General features: G+C 38.8%; 1 protein-coding gene across 1 annotated transcript in view; it reads right to left on the bottom strand.

Annotated features, from left to right (window-relative positions):
• Positions 1–16847, bottom strand: part of ADAMTS19 (ADAM metallopeptidase with thrombospondin type 1 motif 19) — a 291742-nt gene extending 274895 nt beyond the window's left edge. Inside the window, exons 1-2 of the mRNA XM_030927451.1 lie at positions 16670–16847; positions 15393–16048 (exon numbers count right to left, since the gene is read on the bottom strand). Coding sequence (XP_030783311.1) covers positions 15393–16048; positions 16670–16760 — 747 coding nt within the window. The 5' untranslated portion in view covers positions 16761–16847. The remainder of the gene's footprint in view (positions 1–15392; positions 16049–16669) is intronic.
• Positions 16848–17057: the final 210 nt, after the last annotated feature.

The following is a 17057-nucleotide window of genomic DNA, read 5'->3' on the forward strand; positions in this document are numbered from 1 at the left end:
ATGTAAGAACTACTAAAATGAGAAAAATTTTCATTGGAATTAACTAAATACAGCATTTCTATCCTTTACTAGGTTTCTTTATCTCATTAATAAATTCACATTAATGGATTAACTATCTAAGGGTCTTTATTTCCCTAACATTTACTCAGTCATAATTCCTGTGGTCTGGAGACAACTCTTGAAACTTACATTACCAGAGAGGACATACTGGTTTGGTTTTTAATAAAAAGTACTGTACTGAAATCCTTGGTTCTGTGTAACTAAACACATACAATAATTTTATACAAGCTTACATTTACAGAATAACTCTGAATGTTTGTGAGTGAAATCCACTTCCTGAAAAGATTAGTTTGGGTTTTGTTCATTTGTCCGTATGTGTTTGCTTGATATGAACCCTGACCCTACCAACTTTGGTCTTTCTCATAGCAGTAGGACAGACATAAGAGTGGAATCTGGAGTCTGAATCCTGGGTTCATGTCCTAATCCTGCAAAAACACTATCTGTGTGACTTCCTATTTTGTATTCCTTATTTGTATGCCTCCAAATGAGTAGCTTGGATTACCTGTTCTCATAAATCCTTTATGGAATTTAAATCTTGTTAATGGTTTGAAATTGTTCATTTTAAATACTGTAATATGGACAACCAGTAGCTTATTTTGTTCCTTTTAATCAAGACTCCACTATTGTGTTTCAGGCCTACTGTTATGAAAAAGACCAAAGTTGTTAGTGTCAGGGTTCAAATCAAGCAAACAAATAAACAGCGTGTTCGAAAACAGATCCTAACAACTCCTCTAGTAATAATCACATTCACAGAGAAAAAATATCGGTTTTGTATTATTTAAGATAAGATCTCTTCCAAAATGGAATTTCAGAAAACCAAATTTCAGATTAAGCATAAACCCTCCTATCAAAGTCCAGGCAGGTTCTTTGAAGATACTGACAATCTGATCCCAAAATGTATACAGAAATATAAAGAAGCCAGAATGGCCAAAACAATTTATTTTTATTTTGATTTTGAGATGGAGTCTCCTCTCTCTCCCAAGCTGGAGTGTAGTGGTGTAATCTTGGCTCACTGCAACCTCCACCTCCCAGCTTCAAGCAGTTCTCATGCCTGAGCTTCCTGAATAGCTGGGATTACAGGTGCCCACCACCCTGCTCTGCTAATTTTTGTATTTTTAGTAGAGACGGGGTTTCACCATGTTGGCCGGGCTGGTCTCAAACTCCTGACCCCAAGTGATCTGTCCACCTTGGCCTCCCAAAGTGCTGGGATTACAGGTATGAACCACCGTGCCTGTCAGGCCACAACAATTTTGAAAACAGAAAATCAAAATTAAAGGACTTAAATTTCCACCAAATTAAAAAATATTATAAGCTACATAAATCAGTACAGTGTGGTATTAACATGAGGATAAATATAGATCAAAACAACAGTAAAAATGGTTCAAAAATAAACTCGCACATTTGCAGTCAATTTACTTTTAACAAAAATGCTATGGCATTTCATGAGGAAAGTATGCTGTTTTCAACAAATGGTGCTGAGATACCACTGGAAAAGTACATGCAAAGAGAAAAATGTACAGTCTTACACCATGCACAAAAACTAATGAATCATAGGATTGAAAGTGAAACTTTAAATTTTGGAAATTATGGAAGAAAACATGGGAGGAAGTCCTTGTGACTTTGGGTTAGACATTGAGTTCTTAGATACAACATCAAAAACATGTTCCATTAAAAAAAAAAAAAGATAAATGAGATTTTTATCAAAAGTCTCAAAAATTGGCCTTAAAATATACCATTAAGAAACTGAACAGATAACCAGAGACCGGAAGAAAACATTAGCAAATCACTTGTCTGATAAAATATTTACAGCCAGAGTATATAAAGAACTCTTAAAACTAAATAGTAGAAAAAAAATAATTAAAAAGTTGGCAAAAGTTTCGAGTAGACATTTCACCAAAGATGACAGATATTACAATGGCTATGAACTGGTGCATGAACTGATGCTCAATATAATTAGTCACTAGGAAAACAATTAAAACCACATGAGATACCACTGCAAATCCATAAAAGTAATCCAAAAGAGACAATAGAGGCACAAAGTAGATTAATGATTGCCTGGGACTGGAGATAAGAACAGTGACTCCGGATGGGTTTAAGGGACCCTTTGAGTTGATAGAAATGTTCTAAAACTAAGTTGTGATGGTTGCACAATTCTGTAAATGTACTAAAACCATTGAATTATACACTTAAAATGGGAGATTTTTGTGGTATGTAAACAAGTATTGTTGAGGATGTTGAGAAACTGGAATCCTCATACATTACTGGGGGGAATATACAATGATATAGTAATTTGAAAAAAAGTTTGGCAGTATCTTAAAATACTAAACAAATTTACTGTACAACCTAGTAATTGCAATCCTAGGTTTCCACCTAAGAGGACTGAAAATACCCATCTACACAAAGACTTGTACACAAATATCTATAGTAGCTTTATTCATAATAGCCAAAAAATGGAAACAATCCAAATGCCCACCAACTGATGAGTGAATAAACAAAATGTGGTATTTCAGGACAGTGGAAATAGTCCATGAAGAAAAAAAGAATGCTACCACGTGAATGAACCTCAAAAACATCATGTTAAGTGAATGTGGACAGACACAAATGGCCGAATTTTATATGATTACATTTATATGAAAGGCAAATCTATAGAGACACAGAGTAGATTAATGGTTGCCTGGGACTGGAGATAGGAACACAGTGACTGCAGATGGGGATCAGGGACCCTTCCAGTTGATGGAACTGTTCTAAAACTAAGTTGTGATGGTTGCACAATTCTGTAAATGAACTAAGAAACACTGAATTTTACGCTTAAACTGGATGAATTTTAGGCTATGTAAATCATACCTCAAAAAAGATGTTGGAAAAAAGGAGATTTGCAATATCCTTTTTAATTTGTTACATTTTAAATACTGATTTACCCTGAAAAAATCAGCCTGACATATCCATGAACGTATCTTACTAATGAGAGATAATTAAGGTGCACTTGGAAAAAATTCTGCATAGGAACTTTCATCTTAAAATATCAATTCAATATATTTTAAAACATTATTAAATAGAACCACCTATTTTGAACTGACAGAATTTTAAGTGGAGATCTACAGAGAAATTATCCATGTTAGCAAACAAAATGGGGCACTAAATAATTAAATTTATAAACAGGCAGCTATTTCCACAATGAGTTACTCAACCTTTAAATGTGTTGATTATATTTATATACAAATATTATTTCCATGATGAATTACTCAAACTTTCTATCTTGTAATAAAATTTTAACGTTCTATTTACTTCATCTGTAAGAATATAACCAGAGTCAGACAACACAAACACCCTAGATATGTTAATTATATGCAGTTTCCTCTGTCAGTAATTAATTGCCTATCTATAAATTGGGCAGACTAAAATATTTGTTGGTAACATAATAATCTTATAATGGAAACGTACCTATAACATTTTAGTTGCTAATATATACATTCAAATCCAAATTATAATGGAGAAAGACCAAATGCATTAGTGTGATTGGCTGATATAATCACCTGCCTCTCCACTGCTCTTAGCAGGTTAATTTTTTTTTAACTGTTAATTTTAATAAGTTTTACAGGACATTTGACATCCAAATACCTGGAATGTGAATGAGTAGAAAAGACCTTCTTTTTTTTTTTTTTTTTTTTTTTTTTTTTTTTTTTGTCATTTGAGATAGTTTACCATTCAGTTACTAAAAAGGACATTTTCAAGGTCCTTTTAACCTGACCATACTGCATTGCTATTCCAGGATAGGACAGACAACCTCTCACAAAGAGTTTACAATTTTCTCTACACCACTGATTTTCTAATATCCCACTACAATATGCCTCGGTCTTCCTTTATCCACATCTGAACTGAACCTTTCAGTCTGAAGTTATATTTCTTCTTTTATTTCTGATAAATTTTATTTTAATAAATATAATAATATATAGATAATATACAAATATAAAATTATATTTAAGAAATATAATATAAATATATAACTACAATAATATCGTGAAACAGCTGGAGTAATTCTCCTGCTGCAATTTTACTGATAAAATGGCTGATGACTGAAACTACTTACTTCTATTTAATATTTCCAGATTCTAGAACAGGAAGCAGATTTCAACTTTTGCTTTCTTTTTATTTGAAGAATAGGAAAACACTCATGCTGGCATTCATGTTCCATTGTGTTACCTTCCAACTAGTTTACATGTATAGTGTGTTGATTAATAATTTTAAATCCATAGAATCCTTTTTAGCTCACTAGCATCTGAGTCGGTTTCTGGGAGGATATTATTAAGTAAGGACAGGATGTATCTAATTTTACTGTTACTGGAACTTTCCAAAAAGAGCATATAAGGATTAAAATTCATGCAAGATCCTTAGGGTATGAAGTTTAGTGGATGCAAATCCAGTAGGAAAGAATCTTGAGCTCTGTTGTTTTCAGAGCCACTGAAGTGGCTGCCCTCAAATTTTAGCTTGCATAATGAGATACCATCTCACACTAGCCAGAATGGCTATTATTAAAAAGTCAAAAAATAGCAGATCCTAGCAAGGTTGTGGAGAAAAAAGAATGCTTATAAACTGTTAATGGCAGTTTAAGTTAGTTCAACCATTGTGGAAGATAGTGTGGTGATTCCTCAAATACCTGAAAGCAGAAATACCCCATTTGACCCACCAATCCCATTACTGGGTATATACCGAAAGGAATATAAATTGTTGTATTATAAAGACACACACATGTGTGTGTTCACTGCAGCACTATCCACAATAGCAAAGGCATGGAATCAACCTAAATGCCCATCAATGGTAGACTGGATAAAGAAAATGTGGTATATATACACTATAGAATACTGTGCAGCCCTAAAAGAGAATGGTATCATGTCCTTTGCAGCAACCTGGATGGGGCTAGAGGCCATGATCCTTAGCAAACTAACATAGGAACAGAAAATCAAACACCGCATGTTCTCATTTATAAGTGGGAGCTAAATTATGAGAACACATAGACACATAGAGAGGAACTACAGACACTGGGGCCTACTAGAGGGTTGAAGGTGGGAGGAGGGAAAGGATCAGGAAAAATAACTAATGGGTACTAGGATTAATATCTGGGTAATGAAATAATCTGTAAAACAAATCCCTATGACACAAGTTCACCTACTTAACAAACCCGCGTTTGTACCCCTGAACTTAAAAGATTTTTTTAAAAAAATAAGTACCTTGTATTCTTTTTGTTTATTTATTTATTCATTTATTTAGAGACAGGGCCTGGCCCTGCCCTGCCCTGCCCTGCCCTGCCCTGCCTGCCTTCCTTCCTTCCTTCCTTCCTTCCTTCCTTCCTTCCTTCCTTCCTTCCCTCCTTCCTTCCTTCCTCTTCCTTCCTTCCTTTTTCTTTCTTTCCTTCCTTTCTTTTCCTCCCTACCTCCTTCCCTCCCTATCCCTCTCTTTCTCTGTCTTTCTTTCATTCTTTTGAGACAGGGTCTCACTCTGTCACCCAGGTGTAGGGCAGTGGTGCAATCACAGCTCACTGCAGTCTCTAACTCGTGGGTTCAGGTGATCCTCCCACCTTAGCCTCCTGAGTAGCTGTGCTGCAGGCATGTGCCACCACCCCAGGCTTATTTTTATCTTGGACTCTTTTTAAATTCATATTTTAGGTTTGTCATTCAATCTGGAATCCTTATTTTTTATAGAGACGACCTCTAACTCACCAAACCACATCCCCCCACACCCTCATACACCCCACCGCCTGATTTTGATTCTGGTATCTACACACCACACTTGAAGAAACAGGACGTCAAGGAGCATGGTCAAATGGCTGATGATGTAGCCTCACTGCAGAAGTGGTCTTATTTTAAATAAAGCCAGGCTGAGGCTAGTAGACTACAAAAAGAGTTTAGGGCAAAATATCCTTATGTTTATCCTTTGAATGTGCTCAAGAAAAAATATATATATATGTTTAGATCTCATTTATTTTAAATGGAAAACAATAGAAAAGCAGAAGCATTTGGTAAGCCCAAAACTGGCCTGGGCTCACCAGCACCATTCCCTGATCATCTGAGTTAGAGTCTAAAAAGTTAATAATTTATTGCAGATACATGCACATTAATTATGAGATGAAGTCAAGTTTCTCTCTCTGGAAAAGGCAGACACTAAACCATCTAATCCCTAAGGTACTTCCCAACACCGCCATGTAATAATTCTATAAAAATATCTGGGTAGCACTGGAATGGCTAAGCTCCCATTTTCTCACTTCTCTCAGTCTAGGGCTTGGCATCAGAATAATGATGAGATGGATGTGCTCACTATAACTGCACCCTAAATGCACTCTGCATCAAATTATGGTTCTCACTTTGCTAAGGGAATCTTAAAACTTCCTTTCAGGAAACCTCCAAATCATAATTCAAGGGGGACTACTGGTTCTCCCACTGCTCCAAAACATATCCCATCTACCAGGAACCTGGAACTCCTCTGATTCTTCTTCATTTTGCAAATACAAAGACATAAAACCCTCTGGGGTAAAAATGTAATTGTAAATAAGTGGAAACATTCAATTGTGCATGAGCTCAATAAAAATGTGCTCTGTTTTAGTGTTGCATAAACATATTTTCAGGCTCCTATAAAGAATTTTGTTATTTAAAATTATACTATATTTATGATTCAGTTAACAAACTTAAAATAAATACATGCAATTATTTACTGATTATTAAACAAACAAAATTTCCTCTCACAAAATTGGTCCATGTCTCAGTTCTCTGAGAATGAAGACATAGGTTAATATATGATTAGTTTATTTTTAATGTACAATGTAGCTTATTTGATCAGCATCACAATTCTCTTTATTCACTATGTAGCTTCCTTTGATGAAGACTAACGTATCTACATATTGCTCCTCTCATAATCCAGAAATTCTCTCACACATAACTATATTATTCATGCCACTCTAATGCTAAACTGGAAATCCACAGAATGCCATAAAGGTAGGTACACTTAAAAACCAGTTATTTCGACTGGGCACCGTGGCTCACGCCTGTAATCTCAGCAGTTTGGGAGGCCAAGGCAGGTGGATCACGAGGTCCGGAGATCAAGACCATCCTGGCTAACACGGTGAAACCCCGTCTCTACTAAAAATACAAAAAATTAGCCGGGCATGGTGGCGGGCGCCTGTAGTCCCAGCTACTTGGGAGGCTGAGGCAGGAGAATGGCTTGAACCCAGGAGGCAGAGCTTGCAGTGAGCCGAGATTGCGTCACTGCACTCCAGCCTGGGCGACAGAGCGAGACTCCATCTCAAAAAAAAAACAACAAAAAACAGTTATTTCATTAATAAGGAGAGGTTGAGTACTTACCAAATCAAATAACTGTGATTAACTCTAAGAGGATTAAAAAGTTGAGACAAAGAAAATGGTTCCTTCAAAACGGTAAACACCTTGAAGCAAAGAACTGTTTCTTTTTTCTTTCCATTCTCCTGGACTTCAGCATAATATAGAGATATAACTAGTCCATTACTGCTGAATATCTAGAGAGTTCTAAGTTCTGCAATGAACTGGCTTATACCAAAGCCTTTTGCACATATATAGATATTTCTCTAAAATGGACAACTATGAGCAGAATTGCTGACAAGAAGGGTAATCATATTTAATGTTTTAATAGATACTACACAAAAGTATATATTGCCTCTACTAATTTACTCTCCTACAATGTGTAAGATCAAATGTTCCCCAATTATGTCTCAATCTGCATAATTTGTGCCAATCTTATGAACCAAAAAAGATGTTTGAGAAAATTTGCTTTTTCTGGCTTACCAACAAATCTTCTGAAAATTGAGGTTTGTTTTATATTGTTATGTCCTTTTCAGCAAAAATACTAAAAAGTTAATTGTTTATCTCTGGGTGGTAAAATTACAGATTATTTATTTTATATATTTTCTAAATTTCCTATACTTAGAATATATTATTTTGTAATTAACATTTGTCTTTTTAAAATATTAATATATAAAGAACTTTGGAATTAGAAATAAAAATATATACTAGAAAAATAAGTAAAAGATGGCCTAGCACAGTGACTCACACCTGTAATCCCAGCACTTTAGGAGTCTGAGGTGGGCAGATCACCTGAGGTCAGGAGTTTGAGACCAGCCTGGCCAACATGGCAAAACCCTGTCTCTACTAAAAATACAAAAATTAGCTGGGTGTGGTGGCAGACACCTGTAATTCCAGCTACTTGGGAGGCTGAGGCAGGAGAATGGCTTGAACCCAGGAGGGAGAGGTTGCAGTGAGCCAAGATTGCTACACTGCACTCTGGCCTGGGCGACAGAGCAAGAATCCACCATAAAAAAGAAAGAAAGAAAGAAAAATAAGTAAAAGATATGAATGGAAAGTCTATAGGAAAGGAAATGAGAATAAAAAATATAAAGACACTCAACCTCACCATAACAACAAAAAATGTAAATTAAAACTATATTAAGATAACATCAATCTTTGGCCAGGTGCGGTGGCTCACACCTGTAATCCCAGCACTTTGGGAGGCCGAGGTGGACGGATCATGAGGTCAAGAGATCGAGAAAATCCTGGCCAAAATGGTGAAACCCCATCTCTACTAAAAATACAAAAATTAGCTGGGCACAGTGGTGCAAGCCTGTAGTCCCAGCTACTCAGGAGGCTGAGGCAGAAGAATTGCTTGAACCCAGGAGGCAGAAGCTGCAGTGAGCTGAGATCGCGCCACAGCAATCCAGCCTGGCGACAGTGAGACTCCGTCTCAAAAATAATAATAATAATAATAAATAACATCTTTCACCTATTAGATTTCACAAAGGTCAAAAATTTTAATAATAACGTCCATACCAGTAACAGGACATGGGAAAGAGAAACTCTCCTACTCTCCTGGTCTGAGACTGTAAAGTAGCACCATCTCTATGGGTACAATTAAGCAATATCTCTCCAAATTACCAATACACATGCCCTTTAACACAGATATACATTAGAGGCAAAACAGCATTTCTACAGAACCTTATATATTTAGCCTTGTTCTTAATAGGAAAATATTGTATGCAATCAAATATCCAGGAACACCAAACTGATTAGGTAGATTACAAAAGATCCTTGCAATCAGATATAAGAGGACTAAACAAAAGGGGAATCTCTTTACGCATTCAAATGTAATAATACCACGTGTGTGTGTGTAAACAATATGGGTTTTTAAAAAGATGTAAGTGTATACATGTATATATATTTGTTTATGCATAAACTACCTCCAGATCAGACACTATAAGCAGATGACCCTGGTTACCTCTAGGATGGAAAACTAAGTACTAACCAGGGGATAGGTATTTCAGGAAGATTTTTCATTGCATACCTTTTTGGAGATTCTGTGTGGTAACATCTGAGTCCTTATAATTTTGAAAATGATTTTACTTTGGCCTCAGATTTGAATGGTATTTTGTGTGACCATATAATCCAGGATTTAGAATGACTCTTCCTCAGAATTCTGAAGTTACCTGATCCTCTGGCACCCAGTATTACTGATTCAATCCTCTAAAGTCAATCTGATACACATCCCACTGTAGATCATCTCTCCTCTATTAAATGCATAGGATTTTCTCTTTCTCTTTGATGTTCTAATATGCTGTCAATGTGTATCTAGATTTGGGTCCCTCTTAGGTCATGCTGAGTTTTGTGGTTGGTCTTTCACTCTGAAGGTTTGTGTCTTATCTCTGATAAATTTGTTTCTGACGCTGAAAAAAGGGGTCTCTTAACCTCTATCCAACTAACCTTGGTTATATCAACCAATTCAATTAGAATCACTGGTCTCTTAACCTCTCCCTAACTAATCTTGGTTTTATATCAACCAATTCAACTAGAATCGCTGACTTAATACTCCACACACCATCTGGAAGACATATTGCTGAGGCATACAGCATGCTGAATGCTCATAGCTAGCAGACACTTTCTTTGTCTTACAGTACACAACCATTTCCACCAGTCAGCCTGTGACAAGAGTCAGCCATATTTGTCTGAACACAGGTAGGTACAACATTCTGTAAATGTATAATTTAATCAATATTTAAATCTTAAATAATTAAATATGAAAGCCAGTGAAATCTGAGTGCAAAATACATTTTTGTTTCTGTGAAAACTTCGGAAAAACAAGAAAGTTGTTTAAAAATGTTGCTACAATTTTGAAAGAAAACAACAATAAATAATGAAAATTTTTAAAATCAAGAATTCTACACAAAACTGCTTTCCATTTGTCTGTATTTTTTAATTCAAATACGGAAACCTGTATTGAAAATTGCTTTTGGTGTATGCTGAGCGAGGATCATCCAGAACACCATTTATCTCATCTACCCTCTACTCTCAGAGAAGTAATATCTGGCCTCATATCCAAAGTCTAACTGGTAGGTAGCATATAATTGCATGTATTTTTACAATTCAATCTTTATACTGATTTTTTAAATGCATTCCTATTAGAGAAATGTTTGATCTAGACCTATGATTCATGGCTCACAACTTTTTATTATTATATTATATTCGTTTCGCCATTGTATTATGTTCTGGGATAATTTCTGGGTTTGATCTTCCATATCACAAATTTACCTATCAGCTCATCTATTGAGTTTTTACTCTAACAGAGATATAATTTCAGTCCCATTGTATCTAATCTTTTTATGGATAGCAGTTTGTTCTCAATTTTTTTAATTTATTTTTTTCCATAAATATATACCTGCTCTTATTCTTCTGGGCATTAGATTTCTGTTATTCTATTTATTAATTTTTTGCCTCTTATATTAATTAACAAGAGTTTTAGACTCTTTTTATATTATTTTCTTCAAAATGTAATATTCTTGGGTGTCAGCTCATCTTTGCTTGGTTTCCCTGCTCACCTATCTGTTGTGACTAGTTCAGTTTACTCAGCTCTCCTTGAGTTAGAGACAGATGAGACATTTGACTCGGTGCAAGAATCCAACAGCTCACCTTTTGAGAGTAGAGAGTATTTCCTGGGTGTCACCCATGTGCCTGGGTAAGCTCTGCATCTGTTCTCTGTTCCTGTGTTAGCGACCCATATGTGGCTTCCAGTGCTTGGCAGAATGGGATAACAGAGAAAACAAATCCTACTCTTATTCTAGGTCCCTTTCTGCTCACTGCATTGCCTTTCCCTGCATGTACAGCGGCACTTCTGGCATGGCTCCTGCAATTCACAGACGTTTTCTAATGACTATATGTTTCCCTTAATCCAAGCCAAACTGTTTCAATCTTTCAGGAGATATTTAAAATATCTGATGTCCTGATGACATTCTCTTCTAATACTGCTTTATATTTATTTAGAATATTTTTTCTATCATTCCTAAGATTTTGCTTGAATGAAGAAAGTAGATATATGAGGTCAGTCTGTAATCTTAATTTTTTCATTTGGATGTGGATTGATTCCACTGATTCTCCTCGTTATGTGTTTATTTCCCTTTACTCATTCCTGCTCTGACAGCAGCTTTCACACTGCTAACTGATATAGTGCCTTATTTAAATGGGAGTCACAAAAATATTTAATTGTTTAAAACTTCCCACAGCATAGAATACTTTAGTGCAAATAAGATTTTAAAAAATTTAATTTACAGAAGGCTCCAGATTCTGTATCAAAAGCTAACCAAAATGACTACTGGATAAAACTCTTAATTTAAGTAGGAAAAGGTGGCATTAGTTTTAGTATCCACACTTCATCATATGGAAAATTAATCTAAGTAGTCTGCCATGTCAGTAGTCCATTAAAAAAAACATAGGCCAGGTATATACTAATCTAGTTTATTTTGGCCCAGTGCTTATAAGAATGTTTTTAGAAAAAAAAAAAATTGTGTTAACTTTGAGCAAAGATAATTGTTGCACAGTTTCATGGGATTTAATTTGTTGCTTTTGTGTGTTTTAATTTTTTAAGATGATTTTAAAATATCATAAAGTACTTCATCTGTTGTATTTTATTATTCAGTGATTTTTACTGAGTATCTACTAAAAACTAAAGTGCTGGAAATGAAAAGAGATGAACAAGACAGTGCCATCAGAGCACTCATGGTATACCTGTATTTTCACACATCTCAACCTATTGTATTTCCCTGTTTTCATTGGGGACTGGCAAGTTAGGTTGAGAGCCCCGTGAAATATATTGAGACTGCTTCATCTTCTTTTTGTATTCTCAATATCTGGAAAAGGCCTTAGTCATAAGAGTTGTTCAATAAATGTTTAATTGATTAGTAGTAGTATATTTGCATGTTTATAAGATCTAATATACAACTCAAATAAGATTGTTATTCAATAATACACTAATCAGGACAAATAGAAATAATAACGCTTCACAGATCAATTGCTACATATATAAGTATAATTTGTACATTTTATATAGAGACAGATCCAGATATGATATCCAGAAAGATCAAAAACTTTGAAGAGGCAGCTCTTGCCCCATATCCAAAATCTCCATTCTGGCACTTTTCCTTTGATAACACAAGTTAGCATAGTACCTGGAGAGTAAATTGGTCAATCTTATAAATGTTCACTTTATTGGATAGCTGATGTTCTATTTCCTTTCCTACAGACTTTTGGATCCTTTTAAACATTTAATAATCCAAAAGATATTGAAAAGTTCAGGTACCAGTAGGCAAAATTTACTATCAAGAGAGGGGAAGGGAAGGTACAGTTCGTGAAATACCCTCTTCTCTGCAACTGACAATAAGAAAGTTTTCCCTAAGAAGAAAATAATTGTTGCAAACTAATAGCAGTTGCATTTATAAATGATTCACCAACTCTATATAAAGGCATCATAATTCCTCACATTAGCATTACAGGATCACAGAATTCTTGAGATATAAAGGAACAGGTAGGTAGTTTTGTGAATATTCAGTTAGAAAAAGCCCATATTCTTGCAGACAAGGCTTTTGAAGTTTGATCTCTAGACATTTTAAGATCATTTCTCTCTATCGCATCTTCTGGCCTAGTCATAGGAGATAATCTTTATCATTCCCTTGACAGGTCCTGCATTTTCATGCCTGCACTCAGTCTCCTCCCCTCTACCTACAACACTCCAGCTTTTTTTTCTGCCTGGCGAAATCCTCTCCATGGTTTAAGATCCAGTTAAACTTCATCTGCTTTGGGAAGCATTCCCCACCTCTCCCAAGGGATTTTTACCTTAGCAGAACATTTGATTAATTGTGCTGGTCTGTCACTGTCCTGTGACGACCTGTGTCATTTCCACTTATACATGATATCTTTCTCTTAATTCTTGAGCCCCTAAAAGGCAGAACATTCTATTCTCTAAACAAGGGACCTAGAATACATGAAATATCCAATAGAATTTTAATCCCACCATCCAATTTTTTTAAATTAAATCATCTAATTCTCTAATTTTACCTATGGAAACTGAAGCCTAAAGAGAGAAGGAGCTTGTCAATCATCAGGGAACAAATCTCTTCCAGAGTACGATAACAAGTCTCTCTTTCCTTATCCACCAGCTCATAAGGGAAAAGCCTGGCATATTAGAGTCTAGAGTAACAAACCCACTCTTCTTGGCTATTTGCTTAACTTTTTACCGAAAATCTAACTCCTACACTGTATTGCTGGCAATGGTAGTTTTCCTCAATAACAAAGACTTCCCAGTTCAGAACATATACATATGTAGCTAATAGGAAAAGTGAGTAAAAGTCCAACATGATAAACAGGGAGGTATGTCAAACTCCTATTCAGTCTATGAAAAACCTACTTATAATTCTAACTTTGCTTCCTTAAGTACAGAGAGAAGGAATAGGTCATTTGGAAAATCTGACCAAAAGTGCACATTTCAACACAGTGAAATTCTTTATCCCCCACTGCTCCTACCACACCAGGAACTTTCTATATGTGATTATTTAATCCCCAGCCAAAAGCTAGTGGACAATGAAATCTCCACAAAACGTTTTCCTCAGTGAAATGTTCAAACATCAGTTCCACAGAAAACCTTTTAATAAAAGCTTTACATGTAATTTTTCCATGCCAGTTTTTTTCACTTAAGCCTAAAAATGCCCATATTTGAATATTCATCATTATGAGCACTGTCCAACAGTGTACATCATTTGACTATGGGATCTTGGTTCAGGGGTGGGGGGCGGGTGGTAGGTTTGGGTGGCTGTGACTGTGCTGATTATTTTCTGCTATCCACTGCTGTTGGATTTTCTCCAAATAAGCAGTTTGCTTCCATGCAAGTTCTTGTGGATTTCTCAGTGGCTCACTACGAAGAGCAAACTGAAGCCACAAATCACAAGGGCATTTTTGATATTTTATGAGTTTTGTCTTAAACCAATTAATATTAAGCCCATGGTGGTGGGAGCAACCATAAAGGACATGATGGTGTTGCACAGCAACGTGAATGTACTTAATGCCACGTACCTGTACATCTAAAAACGGTTAAATTTTATGTTATACGTATTTGACCACACACACACACACACACACACACACACACACACACACAAAGGACAACTTATAGAAGCTTGTCCTAACCCCTGAATCATGACAGAGGGAGAAAAATCAAATGATGTTCTACATTGACAGAGCAAATGGCTTTTACTTTCCATCCCAACAGGCCATTTAACAAGGCTTTCCACCTTGCTCCTTTCCTCCAAAGAGTGGAAAGAAGAAAAGGAAGTACTGTCAAATGAAATGTAAATCACAGAACCATAACCCTTTGAACACGGATTGGATGATAATGTCACCCATTACTCAACAGCTCCAGTCTCTCAGTTGAGTCCCTCCCAACTCCTATCTTTCACAAAAACAGTGAACAGGTGTCCAGTATGGCTCTGGATGTGTTTAAATTCTAGAAAACTGTCAGACTAATTCCCTATAGAATTGTTCTTACAACTTTGAAGTCGGTTATGAAAAAGCTCTAAGATAACAGATGAGGAACAGAGAGTGCTGCGCAAACACGGAGGAGATTCATCAGTGAGCCCACTGGTTGTCTTTTGAGTTTCTAAAAGGCATCACGTGTTGCCCTTATTTCAGAAAACCCTGGAGAACAGAAAGAAGAGCCATTGGGAAGAAGTTACAAAAAGGCAGAGTTTCACGTAGTTTCGAAAGACACATAACCATCTGGAAGGAGAAGGCCATTTATCCGTCCAATTAGACGTCCGATTTACATAACTGCCCTGGATTTGTTCCATGGGAGGCAAACGATGTAGACACCTGGGGGTGCAGTCTAGGGCGAAGCTCAAAAGGAGCAACTGAAAGGGGAGAAGGTGCATGCAAATCAGCCCGATCTATGGGGCAAGGAGAGGAGCAGCAGGGGAAAATGGAGAGCTAGGGAAAGAAGGCGCTTACCAGGCCACCTCCACAGGTGCTGAAAGAGGCCAGCGAGCCAGGGTGCCGCAGCACAGCTCCGGTGTAGAAGCAGCCTGCGTCGGGCGGCGCGGGAGGCTGCGGGGCGGATGCTGCCCCCGTGGGGCCGGGGCCGGGATTTGGCCGCTGTTCCACTGCGAAGCGCGGCGCCAGGAAGCGGCCGTCTCTCCGGAGCAGCAGGTACAGGTCCCGAGAGAAGGCCGGGATCCGCAGCAACACTTCGTCGCCATCCGGCGCGGCGTGATGGGCCGGGGGCGGGGACGGGGGCGGCTGCGGGGGAGGCGGCGGCTGCCACGAGGCCGGGGCGCCCGGGGACAAGGCGGCAGCCCCGCTGGATCCCCGCGGCAGCTCCTGCGACTCGAGCTCCTCGTCCTCCTCACCCTCTGACGGCGGCGGGGGCCGGAGCCGGGACTCTGATCGGCCCTCCACGGGCTCCTCCAAAGGCACCGGAGCCACAGAGCGCACCTCGCGTGAGCTGCCGGCAGCCTGCGCCCGGGCGCTTCCGCCGCCCCCAACGCCGCGCACCCAGCCCGGGTCCGCGCTGCCCCCGCTGCCGCCAGCCGTGTCCACCGGCTCCCGGCGCCAGAGCGCAGGAAACACGACTTCCCACTCCTCGCGGTCGGGGGCGAACTGCAGCTCTGCGGGCGGGGCAGACAGAAGTGTGGGGCTTAAAGTGCCGCGGTTCCAGTAGCACAAATATTTCTAAGCTAACAACCCATAGATACAGAGCGCTCGCGTTGAATGCAATAGAGACCACCCGTCTAGCCCCTGAAACTCTTTGCAACCCCAGAAGCCTTGCGATCAGATTACAGACCCCAGCATTTTCAGAGTAAAAGTACGATTATATTGGGGGCGGGGAGGGGGGAATCAAAGTTTGGTGACTGTACTTCATTGTTGAAAAGAAAACCGATGCAAAGACTCCAGCACGAGTAAACGATTTCTGAAGTGTATGCTAGAGCAGAGCGTTGCTATCAACTTAGGTACGTTCTAATTTTCCTCCAGGTGCTGCAAACGTACCTTTGCAAATATTATTGCTCTAATTAGAAGGAAACTATTCCACATACGGTTAAAACGAGGCCGGCAGAAGTGTGCTTCATTTCCGAACTTGACCCCTTAACCCGCACCTCAAGCTCATTTTTATTGCTACCTACTGAGCTCTGCTCTCCACGCACCGGTTGCACCAGCCCTGCCGACCCCTACGTTCGCGGTCTCCGCTGGGATGGCTGGAAAGGAAGCGAGAAAGTCACGGAAGAACTTACCTGAAACGATCCCATTCGACAGGAACCCCAGCTGGTAAAGGAGGCAGCAGCAGCAGATGTGAGTCAGGCGCATCTCGCGGTTCTTCCCCATACTGCGCTCCGGCGGCCGCGGCTTCTCGCCCGGCGCACGCCTCCAGCGCGATCCACTCCGGGCGCAGCGGCCTCCCCGGAGCGCTAGGAGGCCGGGCGGCGAATTTGCCCAGGCCCTTTGTCTGCCGGGGGAGGGGGTGTTCGGGTGGGGGGGTAGGCTGTGTGACTCCAGGAGGCCGCCGAAGCCCTGGCGGGGGTGGGGTGGGGTCGGGTGGGGGGAGGAGCGGGGGAGGCAGCGCCGCGGCCCCGCAGCGCTCGAGCTCCCTGGCGAATTAGGTGATGAGTCTATTTTCTGTGT

Source organism: Rhinopithecus roxellana, chromosome 3 (genome assembly GCF_007565055.1).
Source record: "Rhinopithecus roxellana isolate Shanxi Qingling chromosome 3, ASM756505v1, whole genome shotgun sequence".
Classification (NCBI taxonomy): domain Eukaryota; kingdom Metazoa; phylum Chordata; class Mammalia; order Primates; family Cercopithecidae; genus Rhinopithecus; species Rhinopithecus roxellana.